At 40.4% G+C, this 22754-nt stretch overlaps 1 protein-coding gene across 4 annotated transcripts in view; it reads left to right on the top strand.

Moving 5' to 3' along the window:
• Positions 1-22754, top strand: part of DMXL2 (Dmx like 2) — a 116715-nt gene that overhangs the window by 71593 nt on the left and 22368 nt on the right. For 3 of the 4 annotated variants that reach the window (XM_038418704.2, XM_043493263.1, XM_038418703.2), the window contains exons 25-32: positions 246-437; positions 2332-2408; positions 3274-3404; positions 4483-4731; positions 10003-10184; positions 10671-10801; positions 11900-11985; positions 12407-12608. In XM_038418704.2, coding sequence (XP_038274632.1) covers positions 246-437; positions 2332-2408; positions 3274-3404; positions 4483-4731; positions 10003-10184; positions 10671-10801; positions 11900-11985; positions 12407-12608 — 1250 coding nt within the window. Of the gene's footprint in view, positions 1-245; positions 438-2331; positions 2409-3252; positions 3405-4482; positions 4732-10002; positions 10185-10670; positions 10802-11899; positions 11986-12406; positions 12609-22754 lie in introns of those variants that run through there. The other variant, XM_043493264.1, reaches the window with a different exon arrangement.

Below are 22754 nucleotides of genomic sequence, written 5' to 3'. Positions count from 1 at the left end.
GTGGTTTTATCTTCCTGCTAGGAATCAAAAAGTATTCTAGAAAAGTTGAATGTATGTTAGTCCCTGATCCTGGACCATTAAAGTCCAATGAGAGCTTTGCCATTGACCTCAATGATCATAAAAATACATCCATATTGTATAGATAGAGATGAAGGAAGATTCTGTTTAATCATTATGGTTGTAAATGTGCTATTTCTGTTCTCAGCTATGTGACCCTTTTACCTACTATATTTTCTTTTAAACAGGAAACTACAGTAAAGCAACTTCAATCTCCCCTTCCATTACCCACAACGCTACCACTGCTTTCTGCAAGTATTGCTTCAACAAAAACTGTAATAGCCAACCCTGTGCTGTACTTAAATAACCACATCCATGACATTCTTTACACCATAGTGCAGATGAAATTTCCACCCCACCCTAATATCGAAGATGTAAAGGTAAGGCAAGAGAAGTTCTCTCTCAATTTGAAAATGAGATGTCATAGCTATTTGTATGTTTAGACATGGTGAGAAGGGAATGTGACACAGCATGATATATGCATTTCAGATGGCCACGTTACTCATAAGTGATGACTCTTAAGTTGAACAATACAGGTAGTCTCAAGAAAAATCAAACTCACTTTTAAACTTTGTGGCAATATATTTGTTCTCCTGTAATCTGGGTTGATATCTTGACACTTGGCTGTTTCCCTCCCATCCATTCACTAGTGCAAAAGCCTTTTAACCCAGAGCATGAATGACCAAAAAGCCAATTTCAAATCTGGACCTTTGCTACATCATTGAATCCCAGTGTTTATGTTGATCAATAAAATAAATTGTTGCAGAACTGACCACCAGTGCCTGGGGTGGAATTAAATGACAATTATATAGTGTAGTAGGTCTTAAAATGTATTCTGACTTGAAAGTGCATCCTCTTAGCTCAGGTATAAACCCTGGGCCTGATAAAATTGCCATAAATTGAATTGTTAATTTACACACACTGAAAATCTGGCCCCATATTCTGAGCTGAAGAAACTCTGAAGCTAAAGGCCAACATGTTCAGAATAAAACACAGATGACAAAAGTCCCAAAGCGTTTAATAGACAAAGACGTTGTTTACTGGTGAGTTAACAGGAGTTACTTTCAGATTTTTATACTGCAAATTTTAATTCACTATTGACATTTACATGAAAAAAAACCAAACACACTGGAAAATAGAATGGGTTGTCAAATTGTTGAAAGACAATTTAAATAAAAAAAAAAAATCCTTTCTGGCATTTCCCTCTCCAGCAGATCATCTCTCGTTCTCTCCATCATTTTCTTCCTTTCTCTGTTTAGCTCCCTTCCGTATGCCTTCCTTTCTTCACTAGTCAGTCAGTCTTTTCCCCCATAATAACTGTGATGTTTTTGCATGCATTTTATTTCAAAACTGAATTGAGAAAAAGATGGCATTTTCCAACCAAAAGTATAAATAATACAAAACAGTTATTCTGAGGGCAAGAGGACTAAGAGGAATGATGGAAGGGGAGATGGAATTAAAGGTTTTTTTTAAATAAAATAAAACCTCCAGCACTTTAACAGCACCATTTTCTTTGCTTTTTGGACTCCATTTTTAATTATGTAAATATTGGAAGATTTCTGCCTCCACTGAAGGCAACGAGAAGCCGAAGTATTGTCCTTGCTGGCAGACTGCTAGAAAATTAGGCGAGAAGACTGTTAGAAGGGGGATTGTAGTTGAGAGTAGAGATGTACATATACACACAGTACAGTTATTGCAGAATTGCAAAATAACCATACAGTGATTATACAGCTCTTTGTACTCTTCATACAGCCATTACTAGCCAGTCAGAGTAGAGGGATTTATTTTACAGATATTGAGAAATAACTGTATATCATTGATGATGTAGATCAGAAGCCTAGAACCAATCAGAATGGTCAGGATATTGCATAACAGAAAATTGCAGTTATTTACTCTGCACTCACTGATGGTGGTAATTCTATTTCAGTGTAATCTAAATTATTTTGACATTTATATAATTAGAGCATCAGTCTTAGGCATGTTGGGGAGAAGGGTCTTGATTGCAGTAGTAAATGCAACAGAATCCTGTGTGTAGCTAAATTTTAATTGTTAAAACAATTGGAATATAATTTTTAAACTAGTATAGTGCATGAATAAAATAAATCACACTTAACAATTCCTTTCTTCATGTGACATAACTAGTTAACTCAACATTTGTGTTTAACACTCAGATTTTCTCACTAGTAGTCTCAATTAGTTCACTGTGATTAAGAAAAAATTGCAATTTCCTACAACTTTTCATATAAAATTTAATATTGGATGGTTTTGTTTTAGGTGCATACACTTCATTCATTAGCAGCTTCACTTTCTGCATCTATTTACCAAGCTTTATGTGACAGCCACAGCTACAGGTAAAAATTAAGCTCCGTTTACAGTTACGTTTAAAATGTGTTTTTGGGTTTTCATGTAAGAGTGAACTTTCACATTTTTTAAATAAATGCATAAAGAACTAACATTTTGAATTAAGCACATATATACTCGTGTGTATACACAGCCAGGCCTAAGTTCAGTGTGCATGCATGTATATAATGCAATTAATGCACTATGAGGAAATTGTGATGTGAATGAAGCTACAGTTACATTCTTGTAACATTTTCAAAATAAACTATATGGGTGCTTTCCATTTGCCCAGACAGTTTTACATGAATTAAATTTAATACCAAAAATTGTTTAGTAGATTTTATGGCACAGAATAAAAAATAAAAATCTCTAGTTACTCAATCTATGATTGAGGCTCTATTAGAAGGAAAACACTAAAAAGGCAATTTTCCACAGCAGACACATTGATATATAGGAGCAATTTCTTCTTGTACCTGACAGATGAGCAAGTTTCAGATAGATAGTTATATGGCCATCTCTGAAAAGAGTAGAGAATAAATACACCTACAGATGTAAGGGCATTTTGCAATTTTCATAACACATTTTCTGATTACTAAAATCTTTGAAAGTGAACCTTTTTCTCTTGCCAAAAACAGACAGACTGGAATGTAAAACATTGCATGCAGACTGATTTTTAGCACTAAGTTAATTTTTTACATTGTAAAAATATGACTTTACTCAGTCTTCTAAAACTGCTCCTACATGCTATATAGAATTTCAAATGTATTTTCTGAAAAATTAAAGACTAAAATGAAAATAACTTGCCATATATACTATACTTCAGTACAAGAATATTCTAAAATCCTTTCTCATTAGAAAAAATTGATTTGTGTTTAGCAGTCAAACGGAAACAAATCAGTTTACAGGAATGGTTTATCAAGGACTGCTTTTGAGTGATCGACGCAGACTGAGGACAGAAAGCATTGAAGAACATGCAACACCAAATTCAACTCCTGCTCAATGGCCTGGTGAGAAAAAACTAAGTTTTTTCACAACAGCATGCCAAGAACACGTTTTCAGATGTCCCCACTCTAATCTGTTTCTCACTTAATTTCTTGATTTTTTTCTTGTGACTCAGAACATGCAGTAAAAAAGAAAAGGAGTACTTGTGGCACCTTAGAGACTAACAAATTTATTTGAGCATAAGCTTTCGTGAGCTACAGCTCACTTCATCAGATGCAACATGCAGTGACATCTACAAATGCACACCGGGCTTGGTGTTCAAGCCAACAAGAATATTGATAGCATACATTAGTCATCCGAAGATGCAGATATTATCAGATATGCTTCCCTTATAGAAAAATCTATTTTGCATTCTTGTTTGTTTTTAACTCTTGGGTGAACTCCATCAGCATTTAACTTATGGCTCACCTATTTGAACAGAAAGATTCTCACCATGCCCCAGATATCTTTGAGAGAAAGATCAGGATCCAGAATGTAAACTTGATTACCTGATTATTTCTTTGACCATTCCCCTAATCTATCCCATCCAAGAGAAGTTCAAATATTTTGGCCATGGCCGCCTCAGGTTTTATGTATGTATTTTGTAAAGTTGCACAAGGCATTATAATTAATCTAATAAGAATTTGGTGTTTACATACAATTTTGGAAATACTCATATGGTGCAAGAATATATACAAGAGATCAGATTTGATGGATCTAGTGGTCCCTTCTGGCCTTAAACTCTGAGAGTTTAAGGCCAGAAGGGACCACCAGATCCATCTAGTCTGATCTCATGCTACAGAGGAAGATGAAGAAAACCCAGGGTCAATGCCACACCGTCCTGGGAGAAGATTTCAAGACGCATTCAGCCACACACCTGAGACAGAGAATGCTCTCAGGGAAAGTCTGTCTTGGAAAGGAAAATCATCAGGAAACAAATTTTATAATTTATTCAAAAATAGGGGTAATAAACTTAATTTAGATTAAAGTACTAAATGGCCACTCATAGAATTCTTTGTTTAGCATGAAATGAATTTAAGAAAAATGCTTTTTGTACTTCTGCAAACTTCTTAAAGTTACATCTTTTCTTTTTTATTCTTGTAGGTGTGAGCTCACTTATAAATCTCTTAAATTCAGCCCAGGATGAGGACCAACCAAAGTTAAACATTTTACTTTGTGAAGCTGTTGTAGCTGTTTACCTAAGTCTCCTGATACATGCCCTTGCAACTAATTCTTGCAATGAATTATTTCGGCTAGCAGCCCATCCCCTGAACAGTCGAATGTGGGCTGCTGTGTTTGGGGGAGGAGTAAAACTTGTTGTGAAACCCCGAAGACAATCTGAAAATATTCCAGGTACTTTTTGTGTTGATTAAATTTCAGACCAATAATGTGCATTTGTATAATTTTGGGGAAAGAAGAATTTAATTTCCTTCTTTTAGGTTCCAGGAACATTGTTTAAAACTTTTTTAAATTCATGTTTGATAATGTATCTGATATCATCAGTTCTTAACCTCCTCCAGGGTAAAGGTATTTTTAGGACTTGCATAATCAGACTGAAGGAATTAATGAGAATCTAAGAATTCTTGATCAGTATGGAATGGCAAGAATACAACTTTTAGCCAAGATTATTTAATTTAGAAGAGGGGAAAAAAAGATGGTTAGCTTTTGGAGGTTGGCATTGTCTTCATGTGTTCCACATAAAACATTGTGGGTCCTTAAATGTGATACAAATATTAGAGTTATTGACTTAATGAAAAAAGCAGTTGAGCAATTGTCATAGTAAAGTCTAAACTCTTTACTGCTCTGGCATATTTGTTATCCTTTTGTCTGCATGAAAAATGGTAAGTTTGATGAGACATAGGGTTTCAAATCTCCCAAAACTTAATTTTAACTCTTCTAGCTGATTTTATCTGTAGACTTAAAGGACTCCAATACAGCCTTCTAGGGAAAAGTCATTCTTGGCTAATGGTTTTCACCCAGTTATCACTGATAGTCCAGTGCATATTAAAGGCTCACCAGTATCTGCAGCTCTGTTTTCCATCATTACTGATCATCAGGTGTGTGTCCTAGTCTGTTCAGTTTTCTAGCTGTTACATATGAGGTTTGAGCGTCTGCTTGGTTTAAGTAAGGACACCTGATCATTGATTTTAAAACGGAACATACTGAGACGGTCATCCAATTTTCCTTCATTTCGAGCTAAGCAATTATTTGTGCTCATGAATGAAGCAGTTCTCAGCTATAGAATATAATTTGATTCTACATAGCGCTTTTGCTTTTTGGAGTGTCCCAAATCCTTGTATAGAGTATGAGATACTGGTTTTGTGACAAATGGCAGATGTACTCTTTTAGCATTAACTCAGACATCACCCTTGTCCTAGTGCAGTGGATCCTCTAACTCCCCCGTCCCCAGCCTTTGCCCTGCATGCGTGATGGATTTAGAAGCAGACACTTGATCTGATTTTTGAGCAAGAGGAGAACACATAATTTGTAGTTCATAAAGGTTCTGAGTACTCTCAGAGCTGTAACATGAATAGTTTCCATTTGTTGGAGCACTAAAAGATAGTTATTAATATCTGTTGTGGAAATACCCTGGGGCCACATTGTGCTAAACACTGCACATAATTATCATGAAAAGTCAGTACCTACCTCAAAGATCATACAGTTTAAGTAGATTGTAGATATGAGTCCCAGGTATGAGGTAATACATGCTACAGTATGCATACCATTCTGATGGGATAATGTGATTTTGGTAATTAATTGATCTTTAAATATTCAGAAAAGGAGTACTTGTGGCACCTTAGAGACTAACAAATTTATTAGAGCATAAGCTTTCGTGAGCTACAGCTCACTTCATCGGATGCATTTGGTGGAAAAAACAGAGGAGAGATTTACACACACACACACACACACACACACACACACACACACACACACACACACACACAGAGAGAGAGAGAGAGAACATGAAACAATGGGTTTATCATACACACTGTAAGGAGAGTGATCACTTAAGATAAGCCATCACCAGCAGCGGGGGGGAAAGGAGGAAAACCTTTCATGGTGACAAGCAAGGTAGGCTAGTTCCAGCAGTTAACAAGAATATCAGAGGAACAGTGGGGGGTGGGGTGGGAGGGAGAAATACCATGGGGAAATAGTTTTACTTTGTGTAATGACTCATCCATTCCCAGTCTCTATTCAAGCCTAAAGTTAATTGTTTCCAGTTTGCAAATTAATTCCAATTCAGCAGTCTCTCGTTGGAGTCTGTTTTTGAAGCTTTTTTGTTGAAGGATAGCCACTCTTAGGTCTGTGATCGAGTGACCAGAGAGATTGAAGTGTTCTCCAACTGGTTTTTGAATGTTATAATTCTTGACGTCTGATTTGTGTCCATTCATTCTTTTACGTAGAGACTGTCCAGTTTGGCCAATGTACATGGCAGAGGGGCATTGCTGGCACATGATGGCATATCACATTGGTAGATGCACAGGTGAACGAGCCTCTGATAGTGTGGCTGATGTGATTAGGCCCTATGATGGTATCCCCTGAATAGATATGTGGACAGAGTTGGCAACGGGCTTTGTTGCAAGGATAGGTTCCTGGGTTAGTGGTTCTGTTGTGTGGTGTGCTTCAAAAACAGACTCCAACGAGAGACTGCTGAATTGGAATTAATTTGCAAACTGGATACAATTAACTTAAGCTTGAATAGAGACTGGGAATGGATGAGTCATTACACAAAGTAAAACTATTTTCCCCATGGTATTTCTCCCTCCCACCCCACCCCCCACTGTTCCTCTGATATTCTTGTTAACTGCTGGAATTAGCCTACCTTGCTTGTCACCATGAAAGTTTTTCCTCCTTTTCCCCCCCCGCTGCTGGTGATGGCTTACCTTAAGTGATCACTCTCCTTACAGTGTGTATAATAAACCCATTGTTTCATGTTCTCTGTGTGTGTGTGTGTGTGTGTGTGTGTGTGTGTGTGTGTGTGTGTGTGTGTGTGTGTGTGTGTGTGTATATATATATATATAAATCTCTCCTCTGTTTTTTCCACCAAATGCATCCGATGAAGTGAGCTGTAGCTCACGAAAGCTTATGCTCTAATAAATTTGTTAGTCTCTAAGGTGCCACAAGTACTCCTTTTCTTTTTGTGAATACAGACTAACACGGCTGCTACTCTGAAACCTTAAATATTCAGGGTAAATAGGCCTAATCCCCTGAGATGGGATATTAGATGGATGGGATCTGAGTTACCCAGGAAAGAATTTTCTGTAGTACCTGGCTGGTGAATCTTGCCCATATGCTCAGGGTTTAGCTGATCGCCATATTTGGGGTCGGGAAGGAATTTTCCTCCAGGGCAGATTGGAAGAGGCCCTGGAGGTTTTTCGCCTTCCTCTGTAGCATGGGTCACTTGAGGGAGGATTCTCTTCTCCTTGAAGTCTTTAAACCACGATTTGAGGACTTCAGTAGCTCAGACATAGGTGAGGTTTTTCATGGTTGTGGGTGGGTGAGATTCTGTGGACTACGTTGTGCAGGAGGTCAGACTAGATGATCAGAATGGTCCCTTCTGACCTTAGTATCTATGAATTTGTGGTTGTGTGTCTCAGCTAGTAATTGGAGGAAATATCATTTAGTTTTATTTTGGCAAACACTGCCCCTTATTCATCTAAACTCTTCTCCAGCTTTTAATTAACTGCTAATTCATTTTGAGAAAATTAAAGGAATGAAAAATGTATTTAAATGGAGTTGAATTAAGCAGGAAGTCATTTTATGTGTGTGACATGTTTAAAACTGCTCTGGTATAAATTATGTAAACGTTAAACAAATCTAGCTTTATAAAATTTTAATGGCACAATAGACACATGTGGCAAATAAACCCAGTCTGAGGATATTGACAAGCAGAATCTGAAAGTCTACACATTTTATTTTTATTTATATTCTGTACTGAATTAAACGTGTTTAAAAGAAGAATCTTAATTAATTAAGGTAGAACCTCAGTTTTGAAGCTTTTGTAGTTGAATTTTAAAAATGTTTTATATTGCACAAGTTAGGCTCTTAATAAATCATGGAAATCAACCATATAACTTAAAATTTCACCTGTCAACTGATATTTTACTATGGGTAAAATATAACGACAACTACTAGAGTTGGAGCCAGACTCTACTGGAGCTCTAAAGGTGATCACTTTTGATGATGGTCTTTGGCTGCCACTTTGGATACATACGTGTAATTATCCTCTCAAATAGATGCACTTTTCCTCGAAAATCACTGTCTCTTTTTAACACTGGAACAGTCAATGAATAATCAATCTCCTACTCTACCCAATTCTGGTAAAACAAAATGCTCCAAAAGCAAAACAGAAAATAAAATACTGTTAACAAGTGGGTGCTACTCATCACACCAAATAACCTTGCCAAATAGCACTGCAGTTGCTGCTGGCTATGACGAAGAATATTTACCCCAGAAGGTTGGTGAGCAGTTTATATGCTGATTGCTGTGTATTTTCCAGTAGAAATGTTTTAAAAAAAAAAGTTGGCATAAGGCATGAATTTTAAGAACTGGTTTTATTTTAACTGGGATTGTGTTTCCTTTGTAACTGAGTTTCATATTTACTATTAAATTGTGGAAGAAGTAACTCTGAAAAGTAAAGTAGTTTGAATTCAGACATTTTGGGTAAAACTTTTCTGATCAGTATTTTTATTCTCTACTAGTTTTTGAAGCTTTCTAATAACTCAAGTTTTGCAGTGATTACATTTTAAATTGATTTTTTTATTGAATTAAATAATAGTCTTATGTTGGGTAGGGAAATGCAGTAACTATCTTATTTATACTGCTTAACTTTTGCAATTGCTAGAAAAATATTCCTAGTTGTACGGTCAAAGGCTTTCATTCAAGGTAGATTGTTTTCTTTAAACCTACTAGCTGCTGCTGCAATTTCTGATGTTTCAAAGGAGAGTAATGAAGGTTTGTAAAGATTTGCAGTGTAGATGGATGTTAGTGTGCTTTAAAAGAGGAGAGTGTTTTTAAATTTCTATCTTTATAATAAAGTAAGTGTAAATCTTCAGTTATGCCTATCCAAGACAGCTCATTTTCAAAGTCCACATTCATATTGTGTTTTTAACATTTTTTTAATGTAATCAATCAGTCCTTCACCCATAGATTTTCCTAAAATGCCAGGGTAAATCATCTAGATTTCCTAGTTTACATTTCTGAAAATGTCAAACAAAAACATGGATTTTTCTAAAGGAGAAAACATTCTCAATATGGTTTCAAGCAGGAATTGGTCTAAAACTTAAGTTTTCAGGAGCTACAGGTTTTAAGAGATTACAATTTGTTTTCCTAATGCATGTGGCATAAGAATAGTAACTCCACTTGGATTTATTGTAGTTGGACTATTTATAGGATTACACTTGCTTTATTTACAGACCTATTTAAGGAATAGTACCTGAAATGTAGTTTAGCTTTGATTTTGTTTTAAGCCTATCAGATTTTGTTATCCAAACACTTTAATCAAAATTCGTGGTTTTGATGACTTCATTTTAAATTCTAAAATTAATCAGTTTCTAAAAATAAACTATGGATAGCATTTGTTTCTTACTATGATTTTAGCTATCTAAATTCTTTTCAATTTAGCACCTCCCGTTCCCTCAGAAGAAATGGATAAGCATCGTCGTCGATTTAATATGAGAATGCTTGTACCAGGGAGACCAGTAAAAGATAGTGTTGTACCTCCACCTGTGCCTGCAGAAAGGCCTTCTTACAGAGAAAAATTCATTCCTCCAGAACTCAGCATGTGGGACTATTTTATGGCAAAGGTAGGGCATTCTAGGTTGAACATAGTGGTATCACAAGAATATCTGACTTTTAAAATTTGAAAATATAAAATTAAATACTTTGTACAGAACACATGCACTTTTTTCCTGTTCTAAAGGACAAAAATAAAATTTCAAGCGTTTTCATTAATGTGCCTCAACCTGTTAAAAAAAAAAAATTTGCAGGTTGCTTTCCCCGCAGAAAAGATGAAAGTTACATATCTGCTATATAACTTCCAAAATATCAATCTACTTATCAATCTAGCACGCTTCTGCCAAGCAAAAAATAGTGGAAAGCAGCATTTTGATCCTTGCTACACACTTATTTTTGAAGGGAACATCTAACTTACAATTTAGGTATATTAATAGATTTACATATCAAGCTGCTCTGTTTCGCTACTAAGTTATTTAAGTGACATCTTAAATGTTTGTTTAAAATATTGACAACTCTGAAGAGTTGTTATAACAGGTGTTTGTCTTACATTGCAGCCATTTCTTCCTTTATCAGATAGTGGTGTTATATATGATTCTGATGAAAGCATTCACAGTGATGAAGAGGACGATGGTGCTTTCCTTTCTGATGCTCAGATCCAGGAACACAAAGATGCCAATTCTTACAGGTTAGTGGAAACTATACCATAGTTAAAAAACAAACTTACTTATGAACATGTTGCGTGTTCAGCTTTTCGTCCAAAGCAAAAGATGATATCATTAGGCCTCTTTTCTGCTGTGAGGTATATTTTACAGTATCTATTTAACTGCCAGGGGTTTGCAGAGGCATTACTGAGATAAGAAACTGGCCTGAATAATCTTAAATTACTGACATTGTTGGAAAGGAAATAATTCACCTTGACTTTAAAGTTCCGACTGAGTTTGCAAGTATAGCAGCTAGGTTTTTTCCCCTTTTGCATTCACCTGAGCAAATAAACTGAGCAAATTGTATTTCAGTCAGAGACACAATGAACATCCCTTGATGCCAGGTTTAGCGTTACTTTTCAGAGTAGAGACCAATTTTAAGTGTAATTTGAATTTTCTATGTTAATTCCTTTTTTATGTGGATTAGAAAGAACACTTTAAAAAAAGTCAAGCATAGGATGGAATAAATTAATGAGTCACATCCATTATGAAAGTGGATGAAAATAAAAGAGCATCCATCTACATTTATATCATTCTTTTCAAATCCAGTAGACTATAAATGGAACTATTTCATTGTATTATACAAAAAATCTTTGATTTATACCATAACAATAATTCCTTTTCATTCATTTTGATTTCATGGAAAGTTTTGTAATGTGGACTTTCATTGGCATTGCCATGAGATTAGTATTTGATTCCTGACTTTACATATGCTTCCCTCTCATACCCAGGGATCTATGTCTAGGTGCCCTCTGCTAGAGGGAAGAGGATGATGATCTGGGGTTTGGAAAAGAGGGAAGGGAATCTTCTGGGCTCCAAGGAGAGAGATTTAACATGTTTAAAATAAAGATCTTACCTTGCATTGCAGTATGGAAAACTCACTCAGTAAGCACTATTCATTATTTGAGCAGGGGGTTGGACTAGATGACCTCCTGAGGTCTCTTCCAAATCTAATAATCTGTGATTTGTTATAAATACCTCTCATATATCTACATGGTTTGGTAAGAGAAGCTAAATTGTGTCCTGCAGATAACTGAATTTAAATTGTACTTTACAAAATGGAAACTGTTCTTTTTCTACAGCTGGGCTCTCATACATTTGGTGATAGTAAAACTAGCTCTATACAACATAAAGAACTTTTTTCCCATTGCTGGTTTGGAATTCTTTGGTGAGTTAAATTCTGACTTCTATTTTACTTTGCTCTATATGTGAGTTAGTAAAGTATTGGCATTTATATATGAAAAGTTGTTTTGCACAATTGCTATCAGATGGAATTGTGTTTTATTTCAGGTTTTTTAAATGCACTCATCCAATTTTTTATCTTGTTCTGTAAGTTCTGTGGAAGCACACACATCCATCTTCCTTATGCTTATTAAACGTGAGCAGTAGAATACTATGTCAAATTATGGTTGTGGATTTTTTTGTTTTTAGTTGTTTTTGGTATCTGAATAAATTCTGCCCTGGGCTGCTATATTCTTAAAAAAAAAAATTTCTTCATAATATTGTCTGAATTTTACTGCAGGATTCATTTATTGCTATTAATAGTATAGGGGTTTTATATTGGTATTAAACCTGTGTGTTCACTTTAGATCTGCCTGTGACATCACCATTGGGTATTGCTGTGATTAAAAATTTGGAAAACTGGGAACAGATTCTTCAAGAGAGAGTGGATCAGTTTGAAGGCCCACCACCAAACTACATCAATACCTGTCCCAGTGACATTGGAGCGGGAGCTGGATCAACAGTTCTCCGCAACAAAGCAATGCTTAAACCTGAAAACACACCATTCAAGTAAGAAAAGCTTTCAGTAAACTGCTATCCAGACTTTATTATAACTTGATATAAGCACCTTTTGTGCAGAAACAGTCATAACTATCTAGTGGATTTTTTTAGTTAAAAGAAAACGGTGAATTGGCTAAGCCAAATAAAATCTAACCTAGTGACTTTACAGTTGTACCTTAATGAATGCAGCATAAGACGGTGCCTATCTTTGCTGATGATTGTTTAATTATTACAAATACTGTCTTTAAAAGGACAAAAATCTACTTAAATTTATTAGTGCCAGTTAATGAGAAGGAAAGGGGAAAAATAAGGAGAGGTCAGGATGGGGGAAGAGAATTGAGGTCCCTTTGAACTGTTAGTGCTTACTTAAGGCTTAGGTCTTGCAAACACTTTGGTAGAACTAGTCACGTGCTTCAAGTTAAGCTAGTTAAGTAAGTGTTTTCAGGATTTGGGCCTAAATTAATGAATTTAAGAGAGTTTGAGAAGTTTTCAGAACTGACATATGGTTTATCCACTCATACTGCCCATGGTTTGCATAGTTGATGCTGCTACAGGTTTTTGTTCCCAGTTCATTTAGTTTATTTTTTATCCTATTTTTCAAAAATGAATTGTAATAGTAACTTTCATTTTCAATCTGGGAACTATTGTATATACTTCCAAGCTAGAGTCAAAGAAATGTATACACAGTCACGCTGAGCATTGCCATGCATAACTTGTAAGTACCTAGAAAATCACTGGGCTTCCCAAAGCCTGAGTTCAGCACCTAGGCTCCCTATATAATGAATGGGGAGATAGCAGTGCCTCAGAATGGGATTCATAAAAACAAACACACCAGGTGGTTCCTTGGCTAAGATACCCAATGGGAGATGCCAAACAAAAGGGTGGTGCTAAGCCTTGCCCTTCTCTTGGGGATAGGTGCCTACATCAGCTTGGTTCTCAGCTGCCATTGGCATTAGGCAACTGCACTGTTTTAGCAAGAAGCCAGAGGGCGAAAGTGAAAGGCCGTCCCGCGTAACTGGTAGGCCAGTAGTTAGGGTACTCACTTGGGATGTAGGATACCTTAGTTCAACTCCCCCCTCTGCACCTAAAGAGAAGAGAGGATTTGCACTGGGATTTGCCAGTTTATCAGCTGTGGATAATAAATAAATAAAAAGTCATTGGAGCAGGGAAACTGGATCCTGGCTCTCCCAACTGACAGGTGAGTGCTCTATCCACCAAGCTGTGCAGTCACTCATGCTTGTGTGCACTCTCTCTCACTAGCCCAATGATTCTTTCGCTCTTTATCCAAAGCGGAACAGCTTCAGCAAAGACGGAGGGAGCCCCACATCAGAATATCCCCGAACCCAGTGGTTAGGGCACTGACCTGAGCGGTGGCAGATTCCAGTTCAAATCCCTTCTCCCTGTGAGGTAGAGAAGGGGGGACTTGAACCAGGGATCTGCTGCATCCCAGGTGAGTAGCCTAACCACTTGCCTAAAAGTCATGATGGAGTGACTCCTTCTCCCTATCCTTGCCATTTTGTGTAAACTTGCCTATAGGGGCCCAATCTGGTCAGCAAGGTCTGAGCATGCTTACCAGATTGGGCCCCACAGGCATGGTAGACAGGAATGCCTATTTTCCTTTGGTTGGGGTATTGCATGGGGCTTAGGCATCCAGCTGCTGGAGGTGGGGCTGCTGTGTGCATGCTCAGAGGCATAAACATAAGCACTTAAGGAACTTTTACTGCAAAAATATAGGTACTGAGCAATTTTAGGGGCCTAAATGGTTCAGGGCAGCTGAGCAGTGGTTTTGTAAACTCCTGATTCTGAGATTTAGGTGCTTTAAGTGGTTTTATTAATCTTTGGATAACTTCTTCCCACTGTTTTACTTGAATTTTTATTCTACACATACTTTATTTATTTCTGCTTTTTCATGCACTATTTAATAGAACAATTGTGTAGTTGATACTGCTACAGATTTTTGTTCAGTTTCCTTTCCACTGTACAAACATGCATTAAGGGCCACTTATTCAAAAATGTGAAGCATTGGATTTCATTTTGGTTCTTATGTGATCTAATTAAACCCTTATAGGCCAGCAGCAGACCCACCGATTTGGTTGACTTAATGTACCTTCTCTACACACGCGCTCATTTGAAGGCTTATTATGTGTACTTTAAGACAAAGTTTGATGTGGAACTGTCAAGTGGTGCCACTACCATAGAAATGGGGATAAACAGTGATACCATCAACATGATAAAATGACCACTAGGAAATGCATACATTTCTGTGTATTTCAAGACATAAAAATTGTATTTTTGTGACCTGAAAGCATCACAACAACAATCACTAAAATGTAGTAGCACTGATGACATTTCTAGTCATCGTTATCAGTTTTGTTCATCGTTGTGATCTCTGTCGAGTGTGTGTGGGTTACCAGTCTTCATTGCCTTGGTGCACACACAATTCTGTGCAGGGAAGATTGTTCTGACTACAGAGAGCTGATTGTTCAATGACCTCTACTGGTAAAGGCACAAATAAGGTCTTGTAGAAGTTCAGATGACACTGGGCGCCCTATAAAATTAAAGCAAGTAGATCATCATGCACAGTTTTACATCTATATTACAATAGTGATCTAATATCTTGTTTACCTATGAGTGAAGACATCCAAATCTTTGTTTGCCAAGATGCTCTTCAAAACTGGAATGAACACATCGCCCTGGAGTCTTTCTACTTCAGGTTTTGCAGCACTAGTGATGAATCCCCTCAGCTTATCAAAATTGATGCAGAATCCATGAAGGTGTTATGTCAATTAAATTGAGACATACAAAATCAAGGTATAGCTGTGCAGCAAAGCTTGTGTGTGGTGGTATGATCATTTTGGAACTGTTTAATAGTATTCACTCCACAGTTGAGAGGCACCTTCTTTGAATCTGTTCTGAATGAGGATTCTCATTGCTGGCTGAATTGTATGCTTCTTTATGTATCAAGGAAAGGACAAAATCCTGCACCATTTAGGGCACAAAAGTAGCTGACCTCTGTAAACTACAATCGCCTTGCTTTGAATTATAATCTGAGGCTTTTATTTTGGCAAAGATTGAAGTGGCATTATACAAAATGACTTGTTCATTTGAAAGCAGTTCAACAGGCTCACTCAAGAGAAGTAGATCCAAAAAACATTTATAGATGACTTCAGATTACTTGCAGTTTGGATAGCAAAAAGAAAAGGAGTACTTGTGGCACCTTAGAGACTAACAAATTTATTAGAGCATAAGCTTTCGTGAGCTACAGCTCACTTCATCGGATGCATTTGGTGGAAAAAACAGAGGAGAGATTTATATACACACACACAGAGAACATGAAACAATGGGTTTATCATACACACTGTAAGGAGAGTGATCACTTAAGATAAGCCATCACCAACAGCAGGGGGGGGGAAAAGGAGGAAAACCTTTCATGGTGACAAGCAGGTAGGCTAATTCCAGCAGTTAACAAGAATATCAGAGGAACAGTGGGGGGTGGGGTGGGAGGGAGAAATACCATGGGGAAATAGTTTTACTTTGTGTAATGACTCATCCATTCCCAGTCTCTATTCAAGCCTAAAGTTAATTGTATCCAGTTTGCAAATTAATTCCAATTCAGCAGTCTCTCGTTGGAGTCTGTTTTTGAAGCTTTTTTGTTGAAGTATAGCCACTCTTAGGTCTGTGATCGAGTGACCAGAGAGATTGAAGTGTTCTCCAACTGGTTTTTGAATGTTATAATTCTTGACGTCTGATTTGTGTCCATTCATTCTTTTACGTAGAGACTGTCCAGTTTGGCCAATGTACATGGCAGAGGGGCATTGCTGGCACATGATGGCATATATCACATTGGTAGATGCGCAGGTGAACGAGCCTCTGATAGTGTGGCTGATGTGATTAGGCCCTATGATGGTATCCCCTGAATAGATATGTGGACAGAGTTGGCAACGGGCTTTGTTGCAAGGATAGGTTCCTGGGTTAGTGGTTCTGTTGTGTGGTGTGTGCTTTCTGGTGAGTATTTGCTTCAGATTGGGGGGCTGTCTGTAAGCAAGGACTGGTCTGTCTCCCAAGATCTGAGAGAGCGATGGCTCGTCCTTCAGGATAGGTTGTAGATCCTTGATGATGCGTTGGAGGGGTTTTAGTTGGGAGCTGAAGGTGATGGCTAGTGGCGTTCTGTTGTTTTCTTTGTTGGGCCTGTCCTGTAGTAGGTGACTTCTGGGTACTCTTCTGGCTCTGTCAATCTGTTTCTTCACTTCAGCAGGTGGGTACTGTAGTTGTAGGAATGCATGATAGAGATCTTGTAGGTGTTTGTCTCTGTCTGAGGGGTTGGAGCAAATGCGGTTATATCGTAGAGCTTGGCTGTAGACAATGGATCGAGTGGTATGATCTGGATGAAAGCTAGAGGCATGTAGGTAGGAATAGCGGTCAGTAGGTTTCCGATATAGGGTGGTGTTTGTGACCATCGCTTATTAGCACCGTAGTGTCCAGGAAGTGGATCTCTTGTGTGGACTGGTCCAGGCTGAGGTTGATGGTGGGATGGAAATTGTTGAAATCATGGTGGAATTCCTCAAGGGCTTCTTTTCCATGGGTCCAGATGATGAAGATGTCATCAATGTAGCGCAAGTAGAGTAGGGGCATTAGGGAACGAGAGCTGAGGAAGCGTTGTTCTAAGTCAGCCATAAAAATGTTGGCATACTGTGGGGCCATGCGGGTACCCATCGCAGTGCCGCTGATTTGAAGGTATACATTGTCACCAAATGTGAAATAGTTATGGGTCAGGACAAAGTCACAAAGTTCTGCCACCAGGTTAGCCGTGACAGTATCGGGGATACTGTTCCTGACGGCTTGTAGTCCATCTTTGTGTGGAATGTTGGTGTAGAGGGCTTCTACATCCATAGTGGCTAGGATGGTGTTTTTAGGAAGATCACCAATGGACTGTAGTTTCCTCAGGAAATCGGTGGTGTCTCGAAGATAGCTGGGAGTGCTGGTAACGAAGGGCCTGAGGAGGGAGTCTACATAGCCAGACAATCCTGCTGTCAGGGTGCCAATGCCTGAGATGATGGGGCGTAACCCACCCAGCAATATTGTTAATCTATCCAACTATACTCTTAACCCAGCGGAAGAATCTGTCCTATCTCGGGGCCTCTCCTTTTGCCCCTCCACCCCCACGAACATGATACAGTTCTGTGGTGAGCTAGAATCCCATTTTCGACGTCTCAGACTCAAGGAATATTTCCAACACACCTCTGACCAACATATTAACCCACAGAGACCTTCCTGCCAACACTACAAAAAGAAGGATTCTGGGTGGACTCCTCCTGAAGGTCGAAACAGCAGCCTGGATTTCTACATAGACTGCTTCCGCCGACGTGCACGAGCTGAAATTGTGGAAAAGCAGCATCGCTTACCCCATAACCTCAGCCATGCAGAACACAGTGCCATCCACAGCCTCAGAAACAACTCTGACATCATAATCAAAAAGGCTGACAAAGGAGGTGCTGTCGTCATCATGAATAGAATCATAGAATATCAGGGTTGGAAGGGACCCCAGAAGGTCATCTAGTCCAACCCCCTGCTCAAAGCAGGACCAAGTCCCAGTTAAATCATCCCAGCCAGGGCTTTGTCAAGCCTGACCTTAAAAACCTCTAAGGAAGGAGATTCTACCACCTCCCTAGGTAACGCATTCCAGTGTTTCACCACCCTCTTAGTGAAAAAGTTTTTCCTAATATCCAATCTAAACCTCCCCCATTGCAACTTGAGACCATTACTCCTCGTTCTGTCATCTGCTACCATTGAGAACAGTCTAGAGCCATCCTCTTTGAAACCCCCTTTCAGGTAGTTGAAAGCAGCTATCAAATCCCCCCTCATTCTTCTCTTCTGCAGACTAAACAATCCCAGCTCCCTCAGCCTCTCCTCATAAGTCATGTGCTCTAGACCCCTAATCATTTTCGTTGCCCTTCGTTGTACTCTTTCCAATTTATCCACATCCTTCCTGTAGTGTGGGGCCCAAAACTGGACACAGTACTCCAGATGAGGCCTCACCAGTGTCGAATAGAGGGGAACGATCACGTCCCTCGATCTGCTTGCTATGCCCCTACTTATACATCCCAAAATGCCATTGGCCTTCTTGGCAACAAGGGCACACTGCTGACTCATATCCAGCTTCTCGTCCACTGTCACCCCTAGGTCCTTTTCCGCAGAACTGCTGCCGAGCCATTCGGTCCCTAGTCTGTAGCGGTGCATTGGATTCTTCCATCCTAAGTGCAGGACCCTGCACTTATCCTTATTGAACCTCATTAGATTTCTTTTGGCCCAATCCTCCAATTTGTCTAGGTCCTTCTGTATCCTATCCCTCCCCTCCAGCGTATCTACCACTCCTCCCAGTTTAGTATCATCCGCAAATTTGCTGAGAGTGCAATCCACACCATCCTCCAGATCATTTATGAAGATATTGAACAAAACGGGCCCCAGGACCGACCCCTGGGGCACTCCACTTGACACCGGCTGCCAACTAGACATGGAGCCATTGATCACTACCCGTTGAGCCCGACAATCTAGCCAGCTTTCTACCCACCTTATAGTGCATTCATCCAGCCCATACTTCCTTAACTTGCTGACAAGAATGCTGTGGGAGACCGTGTCAAAAGCTTTGCTAAAGTCAAGAAACAATACATCCACTGCTTTCCCTTCATCCACAGAACCAGTAATCTCATCATAAAAGGCGATTAGATTAGTCAGGCATGACCTTCCCTTGGTGAATCCATGCTGACTGTTCCTGATCACTTTCCTCTCCTCTAAGTGCTTCAGGATTGATTCTTTGAGGACCTGCTCCATGATTTTTCCAGGGACTGAGGTGAGGCTGACCGGCCTGTAGTTCCCAGGATCCTCCTTCTTCCCTTTTTAAAGATGGGCACTACATTAGCCTTTTTCCAGTCATCCGGGACTTCCCCCGTTCGCCACGAGTTTTCAAAGATAATGGCCAAGGGCTCTGCAATCACAGCCGCCAATTCCCTCAGCACTCTCGGATGCAATTCGTCCGGCCCCATGGACTTGTGCACGTCCAGCTTTTCTAAATAGTCCCTAACCACCTCTATCTCTACAGAGGGCTGGCCATCTCTTCCCCATTTTGTGTTGCCCAGCACAGCAGTCTGGGAGCTGACCTTGTTAGTGAAAACAGAGGCAAAAAAAGCATTGAGTACATTAGCTTTTTCCACATCCTCTGTCACTAGCTTGCCTCCCTCATTCAGTAAGGGGCCCACACTTTCCTTGGCTTTCTTCTTGTTGCCAACATACCTGAAGAAACCCTTCTTGTTACTCTTGACATCTCTTGCTAGCTGCAGCTCCAGGTGCGATTTGGCCCTCCTGATATCTTTCCTACATGCCCGAGCAATATTTTTATACTCTTCCCTGGTCATATGTCCAACCTTCCACTTCTTGTAAGCTTCTTTTTTATGTTTAAGATCCGCTAGGATTTCACCATTAAGCCAAGCTGGTCGCCTGCCATATTTACTATTCTTTCGACTCATCGGGATGGTTTGTCCCTGTAACCTCAACAGGGATTCCTTGAAATACAGCCAGCTCTCCTGGACTCCCTTCCCTTTCATGTTAGTCCCCCAGGGGATCCTGGCCATCTGTTCCCTGAGGGAGTCAAAGTCTGCTTTCCTGAAGTCCAGGGTCCGTATCCTGCTGCTTACCTTTCTTCCCTGCGTCAGGATCCTGAACTCAACCAACTCATGGTCACTGCCTCCCAGATTCCCATCCACTTTTGCTTCCCCCACTAATTCTACCCGGTTTGTGAGCAGCAGGTCGAGAAAAGCGCTCCCCCTAGTTGGCTCCCCTAGCACTTGCACCAGGAAATTGTCCCCTACGCTTTCCAAAAACTTCCTGGATTGTCTATGCACCGCTGTATTGCTCTCCCAGCAGATATCAGGAAAATTAAAGTCACCCATGAGAATCAGGGCATGCGATCTAGTAGCTTCCGTGAGTTGCCGGAAGAAAGCCTCATCCACCTCATCCCCCTGGTCCGGTGGTCTATAGCAGACTCCCACCATGACATCACTCTTGTTGCACACACTTCTAAACTTAATCCAGAGACACTCAGGTTTTTCCACAGTTTCGTACCGGAGCTCTGAGCAGTCATACTGCTCCCTTACATACAGTGCTACTCCCCCACCTTTTCTGCCCTGCCTGTCCTTCCTGAACAGTTTATAACCATCCATGACTGTACTCCAGTCATGTGAGTTATCCGACCAAGTCTCTGTTATTCCAATCACGTCATAATTCCTTGACATCACCAGGACCTCCAGTTCTCCCTGCTTGTTTCCAAGGCTTTGTGCATTTGTATATAAGCACTTGAGATAACCTGTTGATCGCCCCTCATTCCCAGTATGAGGCAGGAGCCCTCCCCTCTCAGACATTCCTGCCTGTGCTTCCTCCCGGTATCCCGCTTTCCCACTTACCTCAGGGCTTTGGTCTCCTTCCCCCGGTGAACCTAGTTTAAAGCCCTCCTCACTAGGTTAGCCAGCCTGCTGGCAAAGATGTTCTTCCCTCTCTTCGTAAGATGGAGCCCGTCTCTGCCCAGCACTCCTCCTTCATGGAACACCATCCCATGGTCAAAGAATCCAAAGCCTTCTCTCCGACACCACCTGCGTAGCCATTCGTTGACCTCCACGATTCGACGGTCCCTACCCAGGCCTTTTCCTTCCACGGGGAGGATGGACGAGAACACCACTTGCGCCTCCAACTCCTTTATCCTTCTTCCCAGAGCCACGTAGTCCGCAGTGATCCGCTCAAGGTCATTCTTGGCAGTATCATTGGTGCCCACGTGGAGAAGCAGGAAGGGGTAGCGATCCGAGGGCTTGATGAGTCTCGGCAGTCTCTCCGTCACATCACGAATCTTAGCCCCTGGCAAGCAGCAGACTTCTCGGTTTTCCCGGTCAGGGCGGCAGATAGATGACTCAGTCCCCCGGAGGAGAGAGTCCCCGACCACCACCACCCGCCTTCTCCTCTTGGGAGTGGTGGTCGTGGAACCCCCAACCTCAGGACATCGCATCTCATGCCTCCCAACCAGCGGGGTCTCCTTCTGCTTTCTCCCCCCAGACATATCATCTGGTCCACTCTCCGCAATGGTACCTGTGGAGAGAACATGAAAGCGGTTAGTTACCTGTGTCTGTGTTACTGGAACCCGGACATTCCGCTTACCTCTTCTGGAGGTCACATGTTGCCAAGCTTCTTCACTGGCCTCTTGGCTCTTCTGTGCAACCTGCTCTATATCTTTAGAGCTTTGTGCCCCTAGAAGGCTATCCTGAGTTTGGTCCAGAAAATCCTCAGTCTCTCGTATACAACGCAGGGTCGTTACCTGTTGCTCCAGACCTTCAATCTTCTCTTCCAATATGGAGACCAGCTTGCACTTTGTACAGACAAAGTCGCTTCTGTCCTGTAGGTCAGAGTATGAACAAAAGGCTACTAGGCAGCTCTCCAACACCACTTTCTACAAGCCATTACCCTCTGATCCCACTGAGAGTTAGAAAGAAACTACAGCATTTGCTCAAGAAACTCCCTGAAAAAGCACAAGAACAAATCCGCACAGACACACCCCTGGAGCCCCGACCTGGGGTATTCTATCTGCTACCCAAGATCCATAAACCTGGAAATCCTGGACGCCCCATCATCTCAGGCATTGGCACCCTGACAGCAGGATTGTCTGGCTATGTAGACTCCCTCCTCAGGCCCTTCGTTACCAGCACTCCCAGCTATCTCCGAGACACCACCGATTTCCTGAGGAAACTACAGTCCATTGGTGATCTTCCTAAAAACACCATCCTAGCCACTATGGATGTAGAAGCCCTCTACACCAACATTCCACACAAAGATGGACTACAAGCCGTCAGGAACAGTATCCCCGATACTGTCACGGCTAACCTGGTGGCAGAACTTTGTGACTTTGTCCTGACCCATAACTATTTCACATTTGGTGACAATGTATACCTTCAAATCAGCGGCACTGCGATGGGTACCCGCATGGCCCCACAGTATGCCAACATTTTTATGGCTGACTTAGAACAACGCTTCCTCAGCTCTCGTTCCCTAATGCCCCTACTCTACTTGCGCTACATTGATGACATCTTCATCATCGGACCCATGGAAAAGAAGCTCTTGAGG

This window comes from Dermochelys coriacea, chromosome 10, assembly GCF_009764565.3.
Source record: "Dermochelys coriacea isolate rDerCor1 chromosome 10, rDerCor1.pri.v4, whole genome shotgun sequence".
In the NCBI taxonomy this organism is placed as follows: Eukaryota; Metazoa; Chordata; order Testudines; family Dermochelyidae; genus Dermochelys; species Dermochelys coriacea.
Note: the sequence above shows the minus strand (reverse complement) of the source record. Positions and strands in the feature narration are given on the sequence as shown.